The 13,466-nt window shown below is 38.8% G+C and overlaps 1 protein-coding gene across 1 annotated transcript; it reads right to left on the bottom strand.

Moving 5' to 3' along the window:
- Positions 1 to 2,453: 2,453 nt before the first annotated feature.
- LOC129433102 (von Willebrand factor A domain-containing protein 5A) lies at positions 2,454 to 13,223 on the bottom strand. The gene is given in 26 exon segments (XM_073864611.1): positions 2,454 to 2,887; positions 2,978 to 3,101; positions 3,184 to 3,338; positions 3,435 to 3,515; positions 3,592 to 3,642; positions 3,790 to 3,831; positions 5,328 to 5,387; positions 5,486 to 5,527; positions 5,690 to 5,728; positions 5,819 to 5,854; positions 5,997 to 6,026; positions 6,137 to 6,354; positions 6,443 to 6,546; positions 6,614 to 6,772; positions 6,874 to 6,988; positions 7,074 to 7,153; positions 7,293 to 7,437; positions 7,524 to 7,612; positions 7,688 to 7,768; positions 7,770 to 7,864; positions 7,985 to 8,099; positions 8,198 to 8,361; positions 8,602 to 8,824; positions 10,773 to 10,975; positions 12,827 to 12,873; positions 13,088 to 13,223. Coding segments are annotated over 25 exon segments (2,613 nt in total). The 5' UTR covers positions 12,867 to 12,873; positions 13,088 to 13,223; the 3' UTR covers positions 2,454 to 2,765.
- Positions 13,224 to 13,466: the final 243 nt, after the last annotated feature.

The raw sequence follows: 13,466 nt of genomic DNA, 5'->3' as shown, positions 1-13,466 counted from the left end.
GAACCAATAGCCTCAATGAAGGTAACCATCCGCCTAATTAATATTCATGAGCAGAGCTAATATTCACAGTGGGGGCGGCTCACAGAGTAGTTTCACTTTGTATTCACCAAGAAATACACAAATAAGCTTTAAATATATATACACAAGATGACAAAAACACAATAATTATGTACAAAATAATAAAAAATAATGCATAAAAGGAAAAGAATGTAATAAAATAGCCGACACACTGTGAAGAATGACACGAACTATTCAACAGATAAAGCCTCAGAATAATATTAAAAATACAAAACAGCTTTTATGCCTCAATCTATTGGATCATTTTTGGTACTCAAATTAGTAGTTAATGTTTATTTATATAAGAAAATGTCAGTCTATATCTGTTTTTATACTTTTACATCACTAAAGTCTTAGAGGTTAATCAGATTGACATATTTTTCATAATCGTTGTGAATAGCTGCCTCAAAAAAAAAAAACAGTGCTAAAGAAGCAAAAATTTCTTTTTTTAAATAATTGCCAATGAGATATATAAGTTGTTGTGTCCAACAGCTGTAATTTAACATAAAAATTATCAAAGGTAAACAAAAAAAGCAGAAGAAATTTTGTTGTTTTTATTTAGATGCTTTTTATTTATTTAGAAAGTTTCAATTTTATTTCACAGCAGCAAACACACAAACATGCGTTTTTTTGGGTGGTGATATAAAGTGCTCATAATTAATTTATGTCATAATTTAGTTTTCCACAAGCTTTAGTATTCAATGGTTTGGTTTATTGATATTGTGCCTTGAAGAAACACTTTGTTATATGAGAAGTAAACAACAGCTCTTAAAGTTGCAGTTTTTAACCAAATTAGCAATTTTGCATCTTGGTTTCAGTAAGTAGTTTGGACCGGACAGGAAGTTTTCACTCCTGAACGTTTGGATTTTTGAGCAAATGTGATTCCATATGACAGCAAATCATATCAAATTAATGATATATAATATGACTATATGAGCAGTTTGGCCTTTTGACATCACAGGAAGTAGAAACACTGAAGTCTTCTTCAGATTCCCAAAGTTTCTTCTTTCACTTGACATCCCAGTAGACAGGGCCGCTGGAAGTCATTTTGATCAGGGGGTGCTGTGAATTTTTTTTTTTTTTTACAAAAACCTATGAGCCTATAGGCCCATTTAAAATACATTTTAAAAATAAATACATTGAGTTTCACACTACTTTATTGTCATATACACTTTAGTGCACACAGCAGGGTCTGAAACACACAGACATCAGATTAATATATTCGCTATTAATCAGAAGCAGAAATACTTATAACAATTCCAGGGGAAATTACTTTCGTTACATCTTCAGACATACATTGCATATATATATTTACATACAACATATAATATTATAACAACATATAATATTAAATAAACTTCAAAATTTTCAATGTCCAGACGAACATATTTTACTTTCGTTTTTAAGTTAGGATCACACGTCGATTAACAGTGGTAAAATATTCTCACAATTACATACCTTATTTAGACCTTTTTTTACTAAATAGTACTATCGCTGGCTTTTTTAACTTATAAATAATTCATACATTGAACAAAAATAATAATGGGTTTAGTTCCGATATTGTATACTTTTATAAAGAAATACATGCTGTATAATTACATTTTTAGAATATATTAGGCTTTATATAAGGTTTGTACTCTAAAAATACTTTATTTGTTACAAACAAGAGATAAAGAATTTACAAACGTTCTCATTTCACCATATCCACAGGTAAAGAGTCATTATATACAATAAATTCGTGGGGAAGCATTTAAAAAACATTTAAAAATATATGCATTTCTTTAAAAGCGAAGCATTTATTTACTTAGCTACAGATGAAGCAGCCCTTTGCGCCTTCTAACGTCTCATAATCGGTTATCATTTATGTCCAAGACACTCAATAATAATCTTTTAAATTTTAAACCTTTAAAAAGGCGTGTTTGTGCTGCTTCGCATCCATGATAACAAACCCGCGTTGTCATCCCGTTAATATGCGCATATTATCAACGCGCTCTTTACTCTAGCAAAAGACACTCGCGTCGCGCATTGCGCCGGTCATGAGTCTCTCATGAGGGTACGAATGCCCAGGGAGTTTAGAATTTCTGTGCGGGCATGCATCAGCCAAAGGTGTGTGAGTCTTTTTTGGGTCCTGGTGAGTGCGTACCATGTCTTCAAAAGACGCAAGGCGGAGAAGTGCGCTCGGATGAGGCCACGGAGATGGGTAGGCACATGAAATTAAAATCCAAAATACACGTAATAACCTACGTGTGTCAAAAATAATTTCCTAAAATATTCATAAGTAATATATAGACGGGGTTGCCGGTTTACAAACATTACAGGGTGCGCGAGCATCCAGGAGGCAGAAAGCCCGATTGGTGAGCTGATCCGCTACTGCAACAACCTTAATTATTGAAGCGTTCTTTATTGTTTGTATATAAATAAAACTTGATTTTAGTTGGAACTGTTTTTCTGTCTTTATTTTTGCAGTGTTACTGTGATACATGTATGAATTATAATGTTGGGCTAACGTAATAGTCGCATTTACTGGTATGTTAACATCAGGCACCCAGCACTGACTCTGTTGGTACTATTATCCACGCAACAACTCCTTTGCATTTTGACTTACAGACACAGCTAGCCTACAACACAAGGCACGTCTCTTCTTTCTGCCTCTTGCAACCAGTTAATGACGTCGCCGAGCAACCCATCTATAAATTGTGCAAACATTTTTACTTAAAAAAAAATCTCCCTCTCGCCAACAGGGGGTGCTGCAGCACCCGCAGCACCCCCACTTCCCGCGGCCATGCCAGTAGATGATTCCCATCACACACACACTGAGACAGACTGACCACTGAAACAAACACACACATCACTTTAGTTTAATACTTGACCAAACGTCTCTTTATCTGCTGATGAATGTCGTCTAGTTTGGAGATCTCACTGTTCTGAGAGCCGATCCATGACGCCGCCTTCATGGCCACAAACTGCCACTCAATCTGTTGCTGTATTTTATAGCCGTATAACCAGATGAGAGACAGAAGAGTGGCCCACACGGACCCTTCCACCTGTAAACACAAACACACACACCGTACACATGCATTTATTATCATCTTTCATTATTTCATCATGTTGAATCATATGTCACACCTGTGCTGGTTTCTGATTGGTCAGCTCATCTTCAGTCTTTCCAAACACTCGAGCCAAAGCAGCATTCAGTTCCCAGCAGCCTGAAGCTTTTTGAAGAGAAATCAGCTGAAGTAAAGGATCATCATGGAGATCAGAGCTCATCTCAGGATTAGATTCTGGTGAACACAAACATTGCTCATGCTGTCAAGCTAACAATGTGTGACAAATGAGATTTGGATGTAAAGATCTTTGTGTGTTTGTGTTTTCAGTACCGTCTTGTTTGCTTTGAAAGCTTCTCTGGTCAGATTGTACAGACTTGCTTTTAGAATTACGACGAAATAAATTTCTGACCTCTGTAAATGAAAACAACGATTAACCAGATGAAGTTTTGTGATTTTAAATAGTGAGAGTGTTTATTTATAGTCTTACTTGTCATAATTCCAGTCTTCTGTTCTTGTACAGGTGGAATATCCATCAGTCCTATGAGAAATATCTCATTTAGATGAAAAAACACAAATACAACAACACAATACATTCAATCCTCTCACATATAAACTACTATAGATTAGTAACAAACTGTACATCCAGTCTGCACAATTCAAAAACATAATAAAATCAGATTCTTACCACATTTTAAAAGGGAGTCAGCCTGAAGCATTTCTGAAATATCTATGAAATTCCACATATTGATAAGTTACCACATATAAACTTGTTTAATTGTAGACGCAAAGTTAACTATGGGTGCATCGCAATTCATGACCAGTATCCTTCTAAAGGGCGTCCACTTTGAAAGCAAGACTCTGTATTTGAAGGCTGCAGCCTCTGAAGTCTACAAAGCGAACTAAAATGAGACGTTTAGACGCTTGTCAGCCCAACACAACAGCTGAGACCCTTCAGACTTTTAAAAATAAATATGGTGTTAGATATTTATTATTTTATTTAAACAAATATGACACATTGATGCAGATTAAACTACTGAACTGTATGTAAAACCTTAGAATTATACAAAAGTTAAATGCAACATGCACAATATTGCAGTAATATTATTAATATTAATGCACATCACTAAAACATAATTTATAAGGAAAACAGTGACAAGGACTTTTAATTAGCAAAATATACACTTTTTATTTAAAGGGCATCTATTTCATTGCTAAAAACAATGTTATTTTGTGTATTTGGTATAATACAATGTGTTTGCGTGATTTATGGTTAAAAAAACACATTATTTTCCACATACCGTACATTTTTGTAGCTCCAGATTTCACTCTCTTCCTGAAACGCACAGATTTGAAAAGCTCCGTTTCCCTGATTGGCCTGAATACCTCTGACGTCAGCCGGAAATGTGACGCTCCTTATCATGTTTGAAAGATTCGGTCACAATGCAATGCTAACGGGAGGAAACTTACAGGCTTTGAGTCTGAAGTGGGAGGAATTATGATAATGTCGATCTTGTCTACATCACCAATCCCAGGAAGTAAACTGTTGCCTACAATCCGTGTGTTTGTTGTAGTCCAAGAAAAGAAATTTACATTGGAGACGATAACTCGCGTCATCGTTTATACCTTTTGCATGTCGTTAACATGAACTAATACACCAACGATGTGACCATAGGTGCCCTTTAACTACAGTTCTGAATGTTTATTTCAAAATCCCTAGACGTCACAGGCGTGCATTGAATCTTGGGATAGCCAAGACTGTGAAGAATCCAGCTATGCATTTGGAGGCTCCATGTGAAGGACCCTTCAAATTGGGAAAGCCTTTGTCACGGGCAGGTGACGTTACTGGCCTTCAAATATGGTCTTCGAAGGACGTAGCCCCTGAATTGTAATGCACCCTATAAGACCCCAGAGAAACTCTCACAGTAATGCACTGATTCATGTGTGTATTCAAGAGTTAAACTGAGAAGATCTTAAATTTTTGACCACATGTTTAAATGATACATCATAAAGTTGAGTACACACTATAAGCTATATGGAGTGTTATTGTATGTGGATCTGTATTGAAATGTGCCATTTAAAGTTGAATTCAGACTCTTTTGTCTTTTATGTTGAGTGTTAAGAGGTGGATTGAGTCTCATCATAGATGATTTATATTTTACTGTACAGTATATATCTGAGTATGTTTAGATGTATTCAGATGTGTGTTCAGTTCTCTGCAAGCACCTTTTGATTGGTTTTGAATCGCGCTTCCTTCCATACATGCGGCAGAAACCCTTTCAGCCCCTTGTCAGCACAATCAGACATTAAAAACAACAGACGTGAATAAATAAATAAATACAACGAAATATAAGTAAGACATGAGAAAATATCTGTTCACTGACTGTGTGATCGTCTTAAACCAGTCCATGAGCGCTTGGACATCCCTGAAACACAAACACACAATCAGTTACTAACAAATGCTCATTGATAAACCCTGTCAACACATTTAGACATTAAGAAAAAACAGATAATCAAACACAACAAACAAACAAATAAATAACAAAAACAGGAACATCTTTGTATAAGGTCTGAGAGTTTTTTCTTACTTGGAAAATTAGATGATTTTTTCTTGCAACGATAACTCTCTAAAAAAACACAAGACAACCAGTTTCTCGACGCTAAATCTATCAGCATATTCAATAAAACATCTACATAGTGACTGTGTGTTATCTTACTTGCACAAGCATTGATCCCTAGAGAATCGCACATCCCTAAAACAAACAACCAGTTAGCATCATATGCACGACTGCAGTATATCAGGTTTAACTCATCCATTAAATAAAACAAAATGACATGAGCTTCTCGTTTTATCTAAAATTATTATAACATGTAATGAGAGTGTTGTTCTCTTACCATATACTGCTAAACTTGACATACATAGACCTAAAATCATTGAATATTAATAATGTGAATTTACAGTGATAGTCAAAGCAGTCATACATTTAATAAAAAACACTGAAATCACTCACACAACAAACGGTGAGATGACTTACCTTGTGTTGGTACTCTTCTCTGTATAAGAGGTCCTTTCACAGCCTCTCTGTTGTGTTTATTAATGGCAATAAAGGCTGTATGAACACTGCTCACTCCTGCTTCAACACTGATCTCCACCATCCTCCTCCTGATATCCTCCACATCTACACCTCCTGACCTCTCCTCCTGCTCCAGACAGCGAATCAGAGACCGGGCCGCTAGACGGTGGATGGACAACCTGCAGAAACATCGACTAAAAGTTTAATGAATCTGAGTGTTGTTGAATGAGTCTGAATCAGGATGAATCTGTGCTTTGTTTATGTTACCCAGTGTCCTCAGTTGGTTTAAGGCAGAAGTGAAGCTGGTTTGTCACGGGTTGATCTTTCAGGTTGTATTGAACTATCACTGATCCTTCAGAGCTTTCTGAACTCTATGAAATGAAAAAAAAATTACAAACCCATGACCAGAAGATAAAATCGCAAACCTCAAGTTCTCACCTGTCCTTTAAGTTGGGCATAAATAAGTGACCTTTGACCCTGAAAAATTGCATTGATGGGTGGAGACAGCGTGTCAACAGTAATGCCATCTGGTACTTTCCACTGTACTGAGATCTTGTTCACTGCAGGCTGAAGAGCAAACCTGAGAGACTCCATCACCTGATAACATTTGAAGAGAAATAAAACAATCTCATACAGATTCAAACCCTCTACATTTACATCATCTCTTGTTTCAAACTAAAACTCATCCATAGTCTCACTTTGGGTTGCATGCGGTCTGTGCCTGTGATGAACTGGGCGTGTCCAGATCCCTCTTTGGCCATTCCTGTGATGAGGGCGGTACTTGCACCCTCACCAATACCGAATGAGAAACACCTGAAGATACAAATCATCAATCAAATCTTCAATAATTTTACTGTCATGAGCTATTAAGTGGAAATGTTAATAAAGAGAAATGTACCTGTGAGAGTGAGCATGAAGTTTCACAAGATCCAGAACCACTTTAGTGTTCCCCACCTCTCCATCAGTGAAGACAAACAACTGCAGAGAGAAAATATCTTACAAATGACACTTAACTATCTGAAAAATGAAAAGCCTGACAAATTTGGAAAACTCCAGTCTTTTGAAATGCTTCAGGTTTGGTTTCCTGTATAAATTGATGTATTTTGAGGTGATGCACCTGTCTGGGGTGTTCAGGGTAACAGGGTTGACTGTAGATGTGTTTTAGGGGCTGTAAAATCTCTGTGCCGCCCATGTCTGCGATTATTTTATTGACTCTCTCCAGTGCCTGATCCATTGTGTCCTGATTGTACACAACACTCTGACTGCAATGACACAAACATTAAAATCCTCTCACATGATGATTATAACAAAATAACAACTTTAGATGATTTAGATTCTAGTTACTAACGGGAAGAAGGACTCAAAACGAGAGCCAAATCCATAAATATTAAAGTAACAGCCCATGGGCAGACTCTTCAACAGTAACAGCAGAGTTTCCTGCAGACAGACAGAAATTTAAATGTCTTTTTCAAATACACTTATAAAATTTTAAACGTTCAAACTTGTTCGTACCTTTGCACTTTCTATACGCATCTGTGCTCTTTCCCCATGATGCATCATACAGCCCATACTGCCTGATCTGTCCATCAAAAAAAACAAACTCGCTTTGAGTTGCTAATGATGACATCACTTCCTCTGGGAATTCAGGGTACAAACTTATCATCACCACTGGCTCACTCATCAGAGAACCTAAAACAGAGAAAGAGATCAATGACTGATAAGAAGAACTAAAAAAATAATTGTATTATGTTCTTAAGGTATCAATAAAAATGTTGAGTTTGTTTCAGATTAATGTACTGTAGTCTGTACCTGGTTTTGCAGTGGTCACTCCTGCCTCCACTATAGCAGTGGGCTGATGGGTATTCTGATAGTACAGAAACAACTCAACATCTTTATCAAACTTGTGACCAGAACTCAGATTCACCTACAACACAAACACACAAATACATTATTACAGGCTTTAAACAACATTATCTCTGTAAAACACACACACACATATAAACTGTATTAAGCCCACAGTACCGTTGCCTGAGTGTGATCAGAGTTGAGGAACACAAGAGGATCCAGAGTACAGTTGGACTCTAGTTTGGAGATGGGGTTTGGAGAGCGCACATGAACACTAAGAGTCAAAGTGTAGGGAACAGAGTCACATGACGAAATCTCTGAAACTATTCCAGCATCTGAACCTGAGGACGACACAGAGAGTGTGTTATAAAAACAATCTTTAAACTCACTTATTACTGTAAATGTGCTGTATTACTGTAAATCTTGTGTGTTACTGTAAATGTGCGGTATTACTGTAAATCGTGTGCGTTATTGTAAATCTTTTGTGTTAATGTAAATGTGCGGTATTACTGTAAATCTTGTGTGTTAATGTAAATATGTGGTATTACTGTAAAGTGTTGACAGCTGTTGAAGTGCAGTACCTGCTGGTGTGTATCTGGGGTTGAGTACAGCAGGCAGACAGAAGCGCAGCGAGTGGTCGGCCTGCACAGATAGCTCAGTGATGTATGTGATGGTGATATCAGCGTTCTGACCCGGTGACAGACACCCAACACTCAGTCTGAACACATCAGAACTTTCTTCACTCTCTTCTAACAGAAACGCCTGCTGACCCGAACTCACAGCATCATCATACTGATCCCTCGCCTGCAACACACACAAATGGAGAGAATTTAAATAAGAGGACATAAATGTTAATTATGTTTAAATGCTCCTGCTGTGTCATTTCCTGTATGTTTGTGCATGTAGGTGTTTAGACCCGAGTCCTGCAACGGGTCAGGGTACCCCCGGGTACTCGTGGATACCCGCATAAAAGTGTCTCAAACGGGTGGATTGTGACATTCCTAAAATTCACGGGCGGGGCCGCGGGCGGATAATTAACTCCGTGCGGGCGGGTAGCAGGGCAAATGAAAATATGTGCAAAATTTGTATGTCTAAGAATGTGCACATCAAAACGTTTAAACCCGCTGTTTTTTCAGCCAAGCGCTTTTTAGCTGTGATACTTGAGCTGTGAGCTGGTTGGTTGATACTTGTCCCGCCCCTTCTCCACTAGTGCTGTGTTCAAATATTGATACGACGATACATCGTCACGGACGCCTGACGATGCACGCATCGATACAGCACCTTCCGTATCGATTCGGATGCACTTTTGAAAGTAACGTGACGAATCGCTGTTGATCCGTGATCCATATGGAAAGGACGCATGTGTCCCGAGGAGTACGTCGTAGAGTAAAAGGTAGCGGGGTATACGTTCACTTTGCGTGCCTGTCTCGCTAGTGCACGTGTCTACATAACCTGCGAGCTGCGTACTCTCTCTCTCTCTTTATCCCTATGTCTCTCTCTCGTGCGCGCCCGTATTTAAAATCAATGAGTTCAGTATGCAAGCGCAGACATCTTAGCCTATACTACTGCAAAGGGCTTTATTAACCACTCTCTTATAAAAGAGTACTAACGCATTAGTGAAGAAACATGACAAAGATTTGCATGTGAGAAGTGAACGTCTAGAGAAGAGATACAGAGCTAGAACTATAGCTGTCACATTAATACCCTGATTTCTATTAAATAGTATTAACTTGGACTGCATGTTTATAGATATATTAATAGATATAGAATAATTAAATGAGAGACAAATATAATGCCTAGTGTAGGTAAGACACTATCTTTGTAAAACTGCTTTTAAAACGGCAAAAACACAACTGTTACAACACTGCTTATTCAATGTACAATAAAAAGATAATATCAATAATAATGTTACTAAATTCTGAACAAAAATGTAATTCAAAATAGTCTTGTATCGGGATACGTATCGTATCGGGAAATTGTTGGCGATACACAGCCCTATTCTCCACTGTGATTGGACGGCCGTGTGAGAACTGACATTGACGAGCGGAGCATTTCACCCAAACTTGAATCTCTTTCAACTCTTGACACTCAGCGCCGAGTGCGGAAAAAACGCCGAACGCCGGCTTATTTTAAAAAATGGCCCTGGGCGTTAAAGCTTTGGAGTGAACACCCTAATTACCATTACACGCGCAACATATGACATTTGACCCATCACGTCACCACCACTACGACAGTGCACGACCTTTGTTGATTCTTCTCGTAGCCTAGTTGGAGTGCGCGTTGCAGGACTCTGGCATAAAGTCTTGCCGTTAATAGCCGGAAGCTGAACGTCTTCTCTTAGAAAGCATTTTGAGACGAGACTTAGGAGCACAGCAGGGGTTGTGTAGGTAAGTTGTTTTTTCTTGATCTTTTTTTATTAAAAGGGTCTATTTGTGTATAGTTATCAGGTTCCATTTGTGCCGATGGTAGGCTACTTAAATGGCGCAAAACAGAGCGCACTTTAGCCTGTTTCATTAGCCTATTCATGACGCTGTTGTGATGTTGAGAGAGGTACAAGATAATTGAAATGATTTTAGCGTGTGTGATTTATGCGGGTACGGGTCGGGTAATGGACCAAATATTAACGGGTCCGGGTGGGTGCGGATTTAGTTTTGATATTATCACGAGTAACGGGTCGGATCTGGTGCTGAACTTTGCGGGTACGGGCGGGTCTCCAAAAATGGACCCGTGCAGGACTCTGGTTTAGACTCACAGTTTGTCTCTCTTGAACCTCTGCCACAATCTCCTGATCTCCGATCTTGGCACTGAAGTGACAGACAGCAGCATCAGCAGGCAGAGGAAACACAAACAAGGCCTCCAGGTGGCGCTCTTCCTCATTCACATACTGCAGAGTGGAGGTGACTGTAGCTACATGACTCTTCACCTGCACCTCAACTCTGATGCTCTTCAGAGGAACTGACAAGAAAACAAACACAATATTACTCCATACCTGTCAAGTATCCCATTTTGGCCGGGAAAGTCCCATAGTTTACCCTTCTTTCCCGCCGTCCTCCCGAATTAGTATTTTCCTGTAAATCTCTCATATTTTAACCGAGGGGCAACCTTCTGATCTCTTGGATGAAGCCAATACGAAAGTGACTTAAACTGCAATTCATTGACTGCCCGCTAGAGGCTGTCTCCAAAAGGGAGTCCATTTCCATATACCCCCATGTTAAAATGGCCAACTTTACAGTAGAAAATAATATGTTTACAGCCTGGTACAAAAATAGTTTTTGGTCTGTATAGCTAAGTTTGCCCTTCATGACAACTGTGAGGGGGGTGGATTTTTTTGTAACTCCTCCGTTTAAATTATATTCAGCTTTAAAGTTCTGCATAATTAAGGGCGTGGCCACTTGAGTGAGGGGTGAACAGCCACTGCGGTCACTAGTTAGGTGAGCTAGGGGGATAGTCACGTGTTTTGTAAGTTTTGTAACAGCGACCCTGCTCCCCCACCCTGCTCTTCAGAAAAGTAAATTCGTTGTCCCATTAATCTCGTTATTTACATGAGGGTTTTGGTTTTTGTCAGGAGTGCCTTCTGTCTCTGTCGTAGCGTCCATCATCCGTCTGTTTTTTTTCCGTTGTCACTCATCATCTGACCAGTGTTGCCAGATCTTGCGAGACAAATAAGCAACCAGGCCCAAAACAAGCGACTTTTCTACGCACCCCCGCATCACTCGCAGATATCCAAAAATGGGTAAAGAGGCGGGACATGGGTGAAGCTGAGGTGTCTGGTTGCTGAAACCATGCCCGCCTAGCTCGCCTAACTAGTGACCGCAGTGGCTGTTCACCCCTCACTCAAGTGGCCACGCCCTTAATTATGCAGAACTTTAAAGCTGAATATAATTCAGCTTTAAAGTTTCAGCTTTAAATAATACGATGACGTTAGACAACAGAACTGTTTGTGCTTTACTTTACTCGCATTAAAGATTAACTAAACCCCTGGTCAGAGCCTGACTCCACCCACTGCCAATATTTGAAGAATGCAAGAAAAGTGGGCAGATCCCAACGGAGATAGAGGGGACGAACTAAGCTCGTACCAAGTGTGTGGTGAGATCATAACAAGGGCGTGGTAAGCTTGAAACTGCTTACGTCATAGACTGTAAAAAAAGATGGACGACGCAATGTTGACTCCCTCCATAATAATGAATTGAAGCCAAAAATGTCCGACCATGGTCGCAGCCACGTTACGTAAAAACGTCAGTTTGGAGCCAAGGCATGCGCAGAAGAAATCGTCTGTGGAGCCAGAGGCGGAGCCACGGTATCAAACTTCTGACCAAACTCTTGTGCGCCCAATTCAACCACACCAATCATAACCACAAGCCCCGTTTCTAAAGCATCAAATTACTAGCTAAAATAAAACGTATCACAAAAAAGAACAATTGAACATACATCAGTGTGATATAAACTTCATGAAAGGACCAAAACCATCTTTCTGAAACTTTTATTGGAAGTGTAAATAATTTTTTATTTAGAGCAGTGTCCCATTCGTTTGAATGGAGAGGGCGGGGTTTATGAGTTGTACTGCAGCCAGCCACCAAGGGGCGATCAAAGAGCCAGAGGCTTCACTTTTTAAGACTTATGAGGCACCATAGATATGTACACTAGATGTCCCCTTACTACAGTTATATATGAATGTAGTAAGGGGAAGCTTGGTTGGGGTGGTGGCCGCCGAAAAAATTCCCTTATCTTCCTATCCAAAACTTATGCATCAATCAGTCTGTCAAATAAACAGTTTAAATGAAAAAGAGTAAACAAGTGGGTTTATACCTGGCTGTTTTTGTTCAGTCACGAGACCGCAGTTCATCATTCTGACTCTGTAACGTTACAAGAAAATAAGGGTAATTCAGGTAACTGTACACAGAAACTGCGGTCTAGAGAAGTACACTTATAAAACCTCGTTATTACATTGAACACATAACCTCATATTAATAAGATAAACTAGAAGACAAACGGGTAAATATACATTAAAAACATACAGCTATGAATCCTGTCAGCTCTCGTCAAAGTGAAAGTACATCAAACACGAACCTCAGTCGTCAAAAATCCTCAGAGAGAAACACCAACAACTGAATAAATCAGAGCTGGAAGCTTCAGAGGAAGAGTTTAAATGTGACGATGACGATTTGAGTTCGTGTGGGAAACATTTGCGGGAATCTTGCTATGACTAAAGATTCGCTCATGAATATTAATTAAATATGGTGGGCGGATCCTTAATGAACGTAACCAATGTCAGCCCGCCCTAATTAATATTCAGCAGTTTCAAATACTAATAAAAACGAATAAGATTTAGATGAAATGTTAAAAAATAATGTAAATACATTTTAGAAGAGGGTATATAATATTACATTAAAGAAAAAAAGAAATATAGGATGTAATAAAAAACAAAGTGTTAAACATTTAAGGAAAA

This window comes from Misgurnus anguillicaudatus, unplaced genomic scaffold (assembly GCF_027580225.2).
Source record: "Misgurnus anguillicaudatus unplaced genomic scaffold, ASM2758022v2 HiC_scaffold_27, whole genome shotgun sequence".
NCBI classification, from domain to species: domain Eukaryota; kingdom Metazoa; phylum Chordata; class Actinopteri; order Cypriniformes; family Cobitidae; genus Misgurnus; species Misgurnus anguillicaudatus.
The sequence above is the reverse complement of the archived record's forward strand: the minus strand, read 5'-3'. Positions and strand labels throughout refer to the sequence as shown.